The 14,304-nt window shown below is 43.2% G+C and overlaps 1 protein-coding gene across 1 annotated transcript in view; it reads left to right on the forward strand.

Annotated features, from left to right (window-relative positions):
- Positions 1 to 5,348: 5,348 nt before the first annotated feature.
- Positions 5,349 to 14,304, forward strand: part of CWH43 (cell wall biogenesis 43 C-terminal homolog) — a gene marked incomplete at its 5' end in the record, with an annotated part of 37,761 nt that continues 28,805 nt past the window's right edge. Inside the window, 5 exon segments of the mRNA XM_082642983.1 lie at positions 5,349 to 5,391; positions 7,013 to 7,204; positions 11,854 to 11,898; positions 11,901 to 11,973; positions 12,348 to 12,502. Of these exon segments, the coding sequence (XP_082499109.1) occupies positions 5,349 to 5,391; positions 7,013 to 7,204; positions 11,854 to 11,898; positions 11,901 to 11,973; positions 12,348 to 12,502 (508 nt within the window).

Here is a 14,304-nt window from a genome sequence, read left to right on the forward strand (position 1 = left end):
AAGCTGCCTAAGTATCCATCAAAAGGGGGACGCTTAAGTAAATTAGCTATAACCACGCTATGGAATAATAAGCAGCTATTAAAAATCACATTGCAGGGCTTCCCTGATGGCGCAGTGGTTGAGAGTCCGCCTGCTGATGCAGGGGACACGGGTTTGTGCCCTGGTCCGGGAAGATCCCACATGCCACGGAGCGGCTGGGCCCGTGAGCCATGGCTGCTGAGCCTGCACGTCCGGAGCCTGTGCTCTGCAACGGGAGAGGCCACAACAGTGAGAGGCCCGCGTACCGCAAAAAAAAAAAAAAAAAAATCACATTGCACAAGATAGTTTATTGACATAAGAAAATATTCGTAATGTATTAGGTAAAGAAAGCAGGGAACCAAAGATAATTAAATAACTACTAATCAATGACTAACTAAAATTAAAAGAGCTAACAGAACTATACATTCTTCTTTTTTAAAAAAGAGGGTTGTAATAGATTGCATTATTGTTCAAAAACACTTTCCGCCTCCTTTGTATACACTCAGTCCCATTGAGGTTGGCTTGGTCACTGAGTTTGCCATGTGGGTGGAAGTGATGTGGTCCTTCCAGGAGACCTACAGGCAGGCACTCCTCCTGAGTCCCAGATGCACGATGATGGAGAGTGGCTACCGCTGAACCACCATGGACATGTGATGAGAGCAAGAAATAAACATCTGTCATCGTAAAACGGGAACTGAGCTTATCTTTAGGTGGCAGAGGTGCTTTTGAAAAAATTAACAAATATAATTGAGAGGTCAAGTAACATGAATGGGTTTCTCCTTATTTCACCGCTTCAAAGAAAAACATTTCTGTTTTTTGCTAGATCAGAACATCTTTATTATACTGTAAAAAGTATTATCTCCTAGTAGAGATTCTTGTCTTCTGATGAAAAGAAAAATAATCTCATTATGTTCTGATTGAACTTGATGTGTTCATGCCCCAGGAAATAGGGGAGGCAGAAAGAAACAGTGGGCAGTGCCATAATGGGCTTCATTCATTTCCATGCAAAGTAAGAATGCAAATGGCAATTTGAGGTCAAAGAAGAGATTCTGACACAAATGAAAAGGCCATGGCCTTTGAAATTAAATTGAAACCAGGCAAATTGTAAATACAAAAACTGAGGTAGCAGCAGTGAATTAACATATAATGGTTGCATTCACAGAGCAGGGCAAAGCAAATGATGCTGTTATCAGTTATACAAGTAACTCCTATCCTGTATGCAATGAGTAAAAATTATACAGTACTAGTAATTAAATAGCAATGAAATTCAGTGGAGAACAAGGGAATTAAAAGTTCATACGAGCATTCTATTTGACTTGTGATATTTGGGAATGAAATTAAAAGCAACTTCATAGTTAACTGATTATAGGGACAATCATAATTCAGACTTACAAGCTACAAAGGAGTCATGATCAGGAGTCATGATAAAAATTTCTCACAATGTGCCATGGAGGGACAAAATGATAAGTCAGAATAATTATTATTATTTTTTAAAATATTTATTTATTTATTTTACTTTTGGCTGCATTGGGTCTTAGTTGAGGCATGCGGGATCTTTCGTTTCAGTGTACAGCCTCTTTGTTGCAGCGAGAGGGCTTCTCTCTAGTTGTGGTGCGTGAGCTCCAGAGCGCGTGGGCTCTGTAGTTGCTGTGCGCGGGCTTAGCTGCCCCACGGTATGTGGGATTCTAGTTCCCCAACCAGGGATCGAACTCGCTTCCCCTGCATTGGAAGGCGGATTCTTAACCACTGGACCCAGGGAAGTCCGCAGAGTAATTATGGTAAACTAAAACATTATTATCCCTTTGTAGAAGGGGAGGGGAAAAAAACCTCTGGTGAGATTCCCCCTTGCATACTGAGTGACATTCTTGTCTCCGCAGTTGGAAAAGAGAATAAGTTAGAGAAAGCCTAGAGAAGGCAATGATCTCAGATGGAGATGGATGGTGGAGAGGCTATTGATGTAATTGCCAAACATGTACTTACCTACCATATGCTTAGCACAAGGCCAATATGATGTATAAAGTAGATTTTTATAACAGAAATGACAGCTGCTCACCAAAACTTGGTTTCTTTCCTTTCTGGACTCACAGCTAGACAGCATTTTCCAGACTCCCTTGCAGTTAGTTGTGATCAAAGTATTAAACAGAAAAAAATTCTACTAAGACAAAAATTGAGCTCTAAGTGGAAGAGAAAACACACTGCATCCTTAGTAGAAGGAAAGCTTTTCTTAGCACTTAGCTTTGAAAAGGGACAAACTTTGAAGAGCACCTACTAAGTATACTGAGCACAGAATGAGAGGCTTTTCACACGGGTGCATGGAAAAGGAATATATTTGGGCAAAGAAGAAGGAAAATGCAGTGTCTGATGTTTTCAGTCACTGAAGTCTATAACACATTGAAGAATGCCTGGTACTAAATGACTGGTATCCAGTCAAAACATTTTTACAAGGTATAACTAAAATGAATTGTATTTTAAAAATTGTCTTATTGACATATAATTCACACCCCATATAATTCACCCATTCAACATGTGCAATGCAATGTTTTCAGTATATTCACAAAGTTGTGCAACCATTGCCACAATCTAATTTTAAAACATTTTCATTCCCCCTTGTATACCCACTCATTAATTCCCTTTCCCTCACTACCCGTCCCTTCAGCCCTAAGCAGCCACTCATCTACTCTTGGTCACTACAAACTTGCCTATTCAGAACATTTCATATAAATGGAATCATACAATATGTGATTTATTTTGTGACTGGCTTCTTTCACTTAGCACAGTGTTTTTGAGGTTCATCTATGTTGTAGCATGTATCGGTACTCCATTACTTTTTATTGCTGGATGACATTCTATTGTGTGTATTTACCACATTTTGTTTATCCATTTATTTGTTGTTGCACATTTGTGTTGTTTCCACTTTTGGCCATTGTGAATAATGTTACTATGAATATTTGTGCACAAATTCTCTATGTTTTCATTTCTCTTGGGTATATACTCCTAGGAGTAGAATTGATTGGTCATATGGTAACTCTGTTTAATCATTTGAAGAACTACCAGATTGTTTTCCAAAGTGGCTACACCATTTTACATTCCCATCAGCAATGTAGGAGTTTTCCACTTTTCCCACATCTTTGCCAACCCTTGTTATTATCTGACTTTTTTGATTATAGCCATCTTAGTGAGTGTGAAGTAGTATCTCATTGTGGTTTTGATTTGTATTTCCCTAATGAAATTATATTGAATATATTTTCCTGAATATACTTTGCTTATTGGCTACTTGTAGATGTTCTTTGGAAAAAGGCCTATCTAATCCTTTGTTCATCTTTAAAGTGAGTATTACTGAGTTGTAATTTTATTTTATTTTATTTATTTTTTAAAATAATTTTTATTTATTAATTTTTGGCTGCATTGGGTCTTTGTTGCCATGCATGGGCTTTCTCTAGTTGTGGTGAGAGGGGGCTACTCTTTGTTGAGGTGCACGGGCTTCTCATTGTGGTGGCTTCTCTTGTTGAGGAGCACAGGCTTTAGGCGCGTGGGCTTCAGTAGTTGTGGCACGCAGGCTCAGTAGTTGTGGTGCACAGGCTTTGTTGCTCCACGGCATGTGGGATCTTTTTGGACCGGGGCTCGAACACGTGTCCCCTGCGTTGGCAGGCAGATTCTTAACCACTGTGCCACCAGGGAAGTCCCTGAGTTGTAATTTTTAAAAATATACATTCCAGATACCAGTTCCTTACCAGATGTATAATTATAAAATATTTCCTCCCGTTCTGTGCATTGCCTTTTCACTTTATTGGACTGTGTCCTTTGAAGCACAAAAGCTTTTGGTTTTGATGAAGTCCAATTTATTTATTATTTCTTTTGTCATTTGTGCTTTTGCTGTTGTATCTAAGAATCCATAGTCTAACTAAAGATCATGAAGAGTTACTCCTATGTTTTAAGATTTTTATAGTTTCATCTCTTACATTTAAGTCTGTGATCCATTTTGAGTTAATTTTTGTATATGGTGTGAGATTTGGGGGGGGTGTCCGATTTACCCTTTTTCCCGTGGAATTTCAATTGTTCTAAATCCATTTGTTGAGAAGACCACCCCTTCCCTCATGTACTTGTTTTGGCAAGCTTGTTGAAAATCATTTGCGCCTAAATGAGAGGGTTTATTTCCGGACTCTCAATTCTATTCAATTGATCTCTATCTGGTGACAATGAGTACTAGTAAGTAATTAAGCGATTTGGAACTCTTTGCTCAAAACTGCTCTTAACTGATTTACACTTTTAGGCAATCCATCATTGTTTGTTTAATTTCAGAGCAAACCTTCCGAAAGTGGTAAATGACAAACTGTTCCAAAAAAATTAAAGCGAATTAAAATAAATTGTTTGAGAAGGTTCTAAAAAACTCAAAACATCCTGGGGTGTGGTAATATTTGAAGGAGAAATAACTGGCCTAGTTCACTCGCTCCATTGTTAGTTAGAACGTCTCTCCCTTTCTCCTCAGGGACGGGCACTCTCAAAGATCATTACCCATAAAGTGGAGGAAGGCTGAACTTCCACTGCCATCACTGGTTTTCTCTCCCCTGAGTAAGTGTTGCGACGTCTCTAAAAGCCATAGAAAATTCTGTAATCTCTAGAATTTTTCAACAGCTTTCCCAGAATGCGATTTGTTTACTACCAAAGCTGAGAAGGAGAAGCGCACACCTGGCCATCGCAGGTGCCCGCTCGCCCGAGAGCGTCGCCCAGGCCTTAGGAACGCCAAGGTCCTGTTCGCACCTGCTCGCCGAAGGCGCTAGAGCGCCTGGCAGCTCAGGCTCCCCGCCTGCGTCTAAGCCTTCCTCTCGCAACGCGCCCCTGGGCCTCGTTTAAAGGGCAACGCGGGTGCAGAGTTGCAATGATGCCGTCCTCTTGGGTGCTCGCAGCGCGCCATCCCCGGGGCCGCTCTGCCGGCGAGCCCGGCCACCTGGTTTCTTCTGGGCGGCAGGTCGGAGGCCCCCGGGTCCCGCTCGCTGCGCGGTGGCGTCGGCGGAGGCGGTGGCGCGGGACCGCGGGCCGCGCAGAGGCGGTGGGGCCGGGCGGGGGGTGCTGGATGGGACGGGGCGGGGGCAGCGGGCCCCACCCTCGCCTGGGCGCGGCTTGCGGGTCGGCGGGCGGCCGGGCGGGCGGCCGGGCGGGCGGCCGGGCGGGCGGCCGGGCGGGCGGCCGGGCGGGCGGCCGGGCGGGCGGCTGCAGGCTCGACGAGAGCCCGAGGCGTGGACGCCGACCCCGGAGGACTCGGCGGCCGGCGCGGTGCGGCGGGTGTGCGGGCCGCGCGGCTTCCCTCGGCGGCGCCGCTCCGGGCCTCGGCCATGCCCTCGCCGTGGAGAGAAGTGCTCCTGGAGAGCCTCCTGGGTAAGCCGAGGCCGCCCGCCGCGCATTCGCCGGTCCGCTTCCCCGGCCCTGCCCGGAGCCGCGGTGCTCGGCCGGGTTGGCTGAGCTCCCGGAGGGAGCAACGTGCGCTGGGTGCCCGGAATAGAGATGCTTATTGTCCCCTGGCAACTTCTGCTGCAGGAGGAATTGAGAGAGAGAGCTCCCACGCCACCCTGGTGTTGCGCCCAAGGGGCCCTACTTCTTCACCTGTCGGCCTTGAACCACGAAGCTGGTACCAACCCCGAGTCCCCTCACCCGTGATCTTTAAGTTTAACTGAATAAATTTCAGCACCGAACTTTACCTTTCAGAAGGAAAGGGGCACCCGTTTCCCCCGGTAGCTGTAGGTGAGCACTCAGCGCGGTGGCTACCGCCTGGGTTGACCCCTCACGATTGGCCTTGAGTAGTGGCTGTACTTTTGAGTATTTGGCGGAAAACGTCGAATTCGAGTCCCATGTGCTCACTTAGCAGCTTTGCAAAAAGTCCCAAGAACAATTATTGTTGTAATGATGTCGGAGTTGTATGGTTGAAATCAGAATTCCCAGACAAACGTTCAGGAGATTGCTAGCATCTCGCTGTTCACGATGAAGGGGAGGGGTGCCTTCCTAATAACTTGATTTTCTGGGAGCTGGTAATGCTCGGGCTGGGGGGCGAGGCTCATTTTTTGGCCCAGTCTGTATCTCACAAGTACGTGATGTAAAGCGAATTACATTCAGTGAGTACCTAGGGTGCTAGGTACTGTGTGTACTTTATCTTTTTTAATCTTAATAACTCTGCGAGGTGGTTAAAAGTACTGCTTTCGGTGGTTAAGGATGGTTTGGAACCAGACCGCTCGGTTTTAAGTTCACTCTGCCATTTGCCACTTTTGTGACCTTAGGCAACTACTTAACTTTCTGAGTCTAAGGAGTTTTTGTTGTTTGATTTTGCATTTGTAGGAGGGGAGTAGAAATAGTGTCAATTTCATAGGATGCGGAAGAAGGGAGAAGATGGGGTGAATACTTAGCACAGAGCCTAGCACATGGTAACTGCCCATTGGTTAATTATCATCATTGTAGAAGATTACACAGTCAGTAGTTGGCAGCTGTGAAAGTAACGACAAATCTGGGTTCTCCACTACTCTACACTGTCTCCTAAGGGTTAGGTTTAAAATAGTCTGCTCACAAGAAAATGATTATTTCCTAACTAACGTGCCTTTGGCTGTAGTCTGGAGTGGGAGGAAGGAGTTCTGCCGTTTGTTGCTCTTTTTGATTTTCACGATATTTCTCATTAAAGAAGGGTCGATTTAGTTAAGGAAATTTTATCAATCAGGGTCCTGACAGGAAACCGGATTTAACCTAGATGGTCCAAATGAAGAGCCTTTAATAAAGGGACTACCTACCTACGGGAGGTATGGACGAGGTTAAAGGGACAAGCAAGGGGTGTTGAGCCATTCTCATCCTGGGCCTGACAGGAAAGGGGAGGAATTCTGTTACTGGAACCCAATTAAGGCCAGGGTCATGAAGGAGGGCGGCCAGCCGGAGGAGTTTTAGTGGAGGGAAGGGTTACTGTTTGAAACAATGAGAAAGTTACACTTTCTCTCTCTCTTAAAAACTTTTTTCCCCCTAGGATATGTTCCTTGGTCTCTCTGCGATGGCCTGGGACCGATGATCTATTACTTTCCCCTGCAAACACTAGAACTCACTGGGCTTGAAGCTTTTGGCATAGCATTTCTTTCTCCATTATTCCTCACAATTACTCCTGTCTGGAAATTGGTTAACAAGAAGTGGATGGTAGCCCTGCTGCGGATAATTACCGTTGGTAAGATTTAAAAGTGATTCCTTAAGTTTTTTTTTTTTTTTTTTTTTTAGTTAAAAATCAAGTGAAAATATGTAGACTGTTCTTTGAATGCTAAATGATTAAATAAAAAATAAAAGATTTCTCTTACTACTACCTTGAAGAGTTTTAGTAGAATTGGAAGTCTAGACCAAGAGTCAGCATATATACATGTTTAACTTTTCTGTCAGTTTGGAAGGGCTTAAGGATCACTGAGATGAAGAGGGGAAAGATACCTTGGAGAGCAGCTTAACTCTTGAACATTTTTTTTTTTTTTTTCTTTTTGCGGTACGCGGGCCTCTCACTGTTGTGGCCTCTCCCGTTGCGGAGCACAGGCTCCGGATGCGCAGACTCAGCGGCCATGGCTCACGGGCCCAGCCGCTCCACGGCATGAGGGATCCTCCGGGACCGGGGCACGAACCGTGTCCCCTGCATCGTCAGGCGGACTCCCAACCACTGCGCCACCAGGGAAGCCCTTGAACATATTTTTGTTCTTTTTTCCAACTATGACATGAAACTCCGAAGCCATTAAAAAATTGTTAAATGATACTGCCTAAAAATATGAAAATTATGTATGATGAACACTGTATTAAGCAAAGGCAATCAATAGATTAGGACAGCTATTGCAACTCTTCCAGTCAGAGGGCTAATTTCATTAATATATGGAGTTCTTACAAATCAATAATAAAAAAGGACCAATCGTTCAATAGAAGAGAAAGCTAAGGATATGATCAGTTTACTGGAAAGGAAATATAGCTGGTTCTTAAAAAGATACTAAAATGTATAGAATACAAATCATACACACACACATATATGCATAGTTGGTCTCACATATCAGGTTGGCAAAGAACAAACTCTGACAACACTGTTGTAAGCGTGAGAAAGCAGGCACTTAACGCATTGCTGGCGGAGCTGTAAAGTGTCACAACTTCTGCAAAGGATCAGTTAGCATTGTTTATCAAAAGGACAAATATGTATCTTTCACTCAGCAATCCCACTTCTGGGATTATATCCTATAGATAAACTCACATATGTGTAAAATGATAAAAATAAAAGGTTCTTTAATCATTGCAGCAATGTTTATAATGATAATGTTAGAAACGACCTATATGTCATCTATATGGGATAGGTTAGGTTAAATGAGTTATGGTTATAAAACTTGGAGTACTATAGAATACTATGCAGCTATATTAAAGAATGAGAACATTTCTGTAAGGAAATGGAATGTTCTTCAAAATATGTTGTTAAGTGGGAAAAAAGAAGCACTAAACAGTATGTGCAGAATACTAGCATTTGTGTAAAATAGGTTAGATGAAAATATATTTAATAATTAATTGGAAATGCATTAAATAGGTCTAGAAGTATTTTTTTTAATTAATTTTACCTGTTTTTACTTTTTTTTTTTTTTTTTTGGTAGGAGTTTATTAATTTATTTATTTTTGCTGTGTTGGGTCTTCGTTTCTGTGCGAGGGCTTTCTCTAGCTGTGGCAAGCGGGGGCCACTCTTCATCGCAGTGCGCGGGCCTCTCACTATCGCGGCCTCTCCTTGCGGAGCACAGGCTCCAGACGCGCAGGCTCAGTAGTCGTGGCTCACGGGCCCAGTCGCTCCGCGGCATGTGGGATCCTCCCAGCCCAGGGCTCAAACTCGTGTCCCCTGCGTTAGCAGGCAGATTCTCAACCACTGCGCCACCAGGGAAGCCCTAGAAGTATTTTTTAAAAACCTGATACCATTTTAGTTGCTTCCAAGGTGAAAAATTTGCTCCTAGACACAGGTATGAAAGGGTAACTTTGCACTGTATACCTTTTGTAGCTTTTGAATTCTGAATTTCAGTACGTCACATTGCCAAAACCCAGCAATTAGAAAATGTACACTTACTATCACAAACACTTGAGGTTATTAACATTAATAAATATTGAGAGACCTTGGAGAAGTACTGGTAGTAAAAAAAAGTAAGGTGAGGTCATGGAGAAAAGGTTTTAAAAAACAAAAACACCAGACTCCAGTCTGGTGGAATCTGTAGCTGAAAAGTCTGCCTGTCTTGCCCTTCTGCTATAACACAGTTGGTTTCTCTGAGTTTTCCAAGTGGCATTTGTTCTTGAGCCACGCTGTGTATATCTTCTGTCTAGGAACAGTCACTTGACTTTTTTCAGAAACAGTGACAAGAATCACTAGGGAATTACCTTCTGTTTTTCTGTGCATCAGTCCCTGAAGAAGGCAGAACGTGGTTAGTGAGTGTAGTGAGTTATGTGGTTACCCACAAAGGTCTAGAGCTCAGAAATAGCAGTGGTCAAGACCACTGGAAAATGCATCCTTTTAAAAGATGATGTCTAGGGCTTCCCTGGTGGCGCAGTGGTTGAGAGTCCGCCTGCCGATGCAGGGGACACGAGTTTGTGCCCCGGTCTGGGAAGATCCCACATGCCGTGGAGCGGCTGGGCCCGTGAGCCACGGCTGCTGAGCCTGCGTGTCCGGAGCCTGTGCTCCACAACGGGAGAGGCCACAACAGTGAGAGGCCCGCGTACCACAAAAAAAAAAAAAAAAAAGATGATGTCTATAGGAATGAAATAACCATGAAATTTTCAGCTCTAGAAATAATAGAAATGAAACTTTCTTCTTTTTGAGTATATATAGTAACTGAGTTAAGCTGGCCTTGGCTTACAGAATCCTTCTATGAATGACGATGGCCTCATCACACTCCTTGGTTGGCTTTATGAGAGGGATCTCCTCAGTGGCCCTTTTTCGCTGCCTTTGCTCAATGCTGCCTGTGGCAGCTTTACCTACAAAGCCACCCACTGAACAGTTACTGGGACAGTTTTTTATTTTTGAGCCCAGTTCTGGCCCAGGAACTTCTGGAGGCTATAATTTAATAGTAAATAATTTGACGGCGGGTATGGTATTTGAGATGCTTCTTGTTGCTCCCCTTTCATCTGCTTCTTCCCTGAAAACCCATCACCTTGAGTAGAGGCAGAATTGTATTTGAGAGAGGGGAGTGGGTAGGAAAGTGACTCAGAGTTGAGGATGAAGAAACCAGTTTTTGTCAGATGCTCTTCCAGGTAGCCATTGAGCTTTGTTGATGCTAAAGAGAGGGTGAAGTAAGCCATGATTTGCCTTAAAACTCCCTTTTCAGATGCTTCTTAAGGAAACAAAACAACTTTGTTTTTACAGAGTCCTAAGGCATTCTTACGTAACTACAAAGAAGATCTGAGTGTTCCATGCTATCTCATTGCTGACACCTCAGATATTTTAGGTTGATTACTATGTAGTTAACTATTAAACTAGTTCATACTACCAGTGATTTAGGTTATTTTTGACCTTAAATATCTTGACCCACTAAAATGGCTATGTTCAAAAACATAGACAATAAGTGTTGACAAGGGTACGAAGAAATTGAAACCCTCACACACTGCTGGTGGAAATGTAAAATGGTGCAGCTGAGTTGGAAAACAGTTTGGTTGTTCCTCAAGATGTTAAACATAGTTGTCATATGACCCAACACCTCCACTCCTTGGTATAGACCCAAGAAAACTGGAAACATATGTTCACATAAGACCTGGTACACAAATGTTCATAACAGCATTATTCATAGTAGCCAAAAAGTAGAAACAACCCAAATGCCCATCAACTGATGAATGGATAAACAAAAGGCAGTATATCCATGCCATGGGATATTATTTAGCCATAAAAAGGAATGAAACACTGATACGTGGTACTACATGCATGGACCTTTTTTAAAGAAGATTTTATTGAAGCTTAATTGGTTTACAATGTCATGTTTCAGGTATACAGACAGTGATTCAGTTTTGTATATAATATAATATAATATATTTTTCAGATTCTTTTTCCCTATAGGTTATTACAAAGTACTGAGAATAGTTCCCTGTGCTATACAGTTGGTCCTTGTTGGTTATCTATTTTATATATAGTAATGTGTATATGTTAATCCCAACCTCCTAATTGTCCCCCCTGCTTACTTTTCCCATCGGTAACCATAAGTTTGTTTTCTATGTCTGTGAATCTCTTTCTCTTTTGCAAATAAGTTCATTTGTATCTTTTTTTTTTTTTGTAAGACTCCACATATAAGTGGTATCATATATTTGTCTTTCTCCGTTTGGCTTACTTCACTTAGTATGATAGTCTCTAGGCCCATCAACATGGATGAACCTCGAAAACATTATGCTAAGTGAAAAAAAACCAGTCACAGAAGGCTGCATATCTTATGATTTCATTTATATGAAATGTCCAGAATAGGAAAAATCCATACAGATAGGAAGTAGAGAAGTGATTGCTGGGGGCTGGGGGTCGGGGTTGGGGGAGAGAGGAGGAAAGGGAGGGACTGCTAATGGGCAGAGGTTCCTTCCTGGGGTGATGAAAATGTTCTGGAATTAGATAGTGGTAAGAGTTGCACAACTTTGTGAATGTATTAAGAACTATTGAGTCATATACTTTAGCAGAGTGAATTTATGGTATGAATGATATCTCAATAAAAATTTCCAAAAAGATTTATGCACGCAGATAATTATATATTAATTCTACCTTCCCGAGTGTCACCATGGTATCAGACACAGCAGTTATCAAATGCAGATCATTGAATACCAATGCATGATTGCCAGAACTGTTTAGCTCTCCTTAATTTGCAGGCAGCATAGCCTCCTTCCAGGCTCCAAATGCCAAACTTCGGCTCGTGGTCTCGCACTCGGTCTGTCTGCTTCACTGGTAGTGCAAGCCGTGACATGGTGGACAGGAAGTGGATTGCACAGGTATGGTTCATATCTTGTGCCTACAGACAAACAAATGTGGTCAATTACCAAAGGGAAGGTTGGGACCAGGAGCTGCAAGAATTGTATTTACCTTGCACAAGGCCTTGTAGAAGTCTCACTTTTCTCCTTTTCACAAAATCGGGATGTGAATATTTGCTGTCAGTCTCAATAACGTTGTGAGAATGAAGGCACTATAACAAGTTACCTAGGTAACGGGCTATACAAAGGCTAAGTCATGTGCCAACAAGGCTAAGTCATGTAGATTACCAACAAGACTACCTCATATACTCCTTCTATGACACTGTGAAATTCACAATGGACATAGTATGTTGAAACCACATAAAAAGTTGTTAAAAATACTTCTGTACTTACAGGTACTTCAGAATCTGGGGATTCATTTTAGGACAGATTCTTCTTGTTGTTCTCCGCATTTGGTACACTTCACTGAACCCAGTCTGGACTTATCAGATGTCCAACAGAGTGATACTGACATTAAGTACCATCGCCACACTTGATCGCATTTACACAGGTAAGTGTAGGCCCAGTTTATTTAGGGATTTTCTCTTTCTTATCTGAATGTAACACATCTTGGAAAGATAAAACTAGTCTTTCTGCACTCTATCTCCATTTCTACTTTTTCTCCCTCTGCAAGAGTAGCCGGCACAGGTAGTGGACTGTTATCTAATCAGAAGGCACCTTTTCCTCGCCAGCATAGAGGGTGACAATAGCAATCCGTCTCTGGCTTGTCTCAGTGTGCAGTGCGAGAGTAGACCCAGGCCTCATACTCCCTGCTGGCTTTCAGCTCTGTCTTCCTCCTCTTTCCCTCTGGACAGGACTTTCCAGGACAAGGACTGTGGGAACTGCATGGGTTTGTTTGGGTTTTTTTTTGGTTTGTTTGTTTTTTGCTTTTGTTCCCGCCCTGCCCCGGGCCCAACTCTGAAGATATTTAAGCTCCAAATATGAAATTTAGAAAGAAAGGAAATCCTACATATTCATACCACCTTTCAGATCACCTGTCTGGAGCTGACAAACAAACTTGGACATTTGCTTCACATGCTAACTCGAGACTCTTCTGAAAAGAAGGGACAAGTGTTACTAGATTCTACATAACTTGCTCCTGGCTTTGTGTGTAACTCTCAGTGAGTCGCAGTTCTTTTGTAAATCCAAGGAGAAACTTCACAGATTAATGGAAGTTTAGAGGGTTTGGCTCACCACGAACAAAGGGCTTGTATAATTCCCCCTTGGCCCCAATTTTGGCATGAAGTGGGGTTAGTGAGAACAAGGGAACATCATGCACGTAAATTGGTTGAGGGACATTGATATTAATTAGAACATTTAGAACTCGGTCTAGTGCCCTAGTATATGTTTTTTTTTTTTTTTTTTTTTTTTTCAGTACGCGGGCCTCTCACTGCTGTGGCCTCTCTCGCTGTGGAGCACAGGCTCCGGATGACAGGCCCAGCGGCCATGGCTCACGGGCCCAGCCGCTCCACGGCATGTGGGATCCTCCCGGACCGGGGCACGAACCCGCGTCCCCTGCATCGGCAGGCGGACTCCCAACCACTGCGCCACCAGGGAAACCCCGGTAGTATATGTTTTATATTTCATAAATCGCTAACGTGAAGTAGAAACTCAGGCAGCAAATTTCACAGGTACAGCCTGATAAGGATCTGGATTCAGGGTATCGCTTACATTTCCCGACTGGAGTTTTCTTCTTTCTCACCTCTGTTTTAAATTTATGTGACCCAGTTGTTGGTCCCTTCCTGTTTTTGCACTGTGCCCCATTTACAAAACTTGACTCCCCACCAGCTTCCCCAGGCTGTCTGATCATCCCAGGCATTTTTTGGGGCAGCTTTATTGAAGATTTGCTGGGTCTTGGGGGAGGGTCACCCACCATAGTATGAAGCAGTGTTAATCAGCAAATTCAGCTTAGGCTTCTCTCTTCTCCAAAGATTGTCTCCTAGCCTCCAGGCCCTGGCCTCCTTCCGTCTTCACATCTTCTCTCCCTCATCCCTGTAGCTTTCAGCTCTGCTTCTCCTTCCCCTCACTCCTTTATTGGCAGAATGGCTTTCTTCCTCTTTGTGAAATCGGCCTGTCACCCTCACAGGCAGACCCGAAGTTTTCTTTCTATCCTGGAGAGGGCTACTCAGTGTCATGAAGCATCTACCCAGCAGGCTCTCTGTTCCTACAAAGAAATTCTCCTGCCAGCATTTTCTCCAGTTGTTACATTTCTGTATGTGAAGTCATTAATGCATCAAACTGAGACCTCGTGGTTAAACAGTCCCGGGAAGTATAGTATAGTAAAGTACACAGGAGCTGCCTAAGTTCTCTTTA

This window comes from Mesoplodon mirus (assembly GCF_964341445.2).
Source record: "Mesoplodon mirus genome assembly, chromosome: 2".
NCBI lineage: Eukaryota > Metazoa > Chordata > Mammalia > Artiodactyla > Ziphiidae > Mesoplodon > Mesoplodon mirus.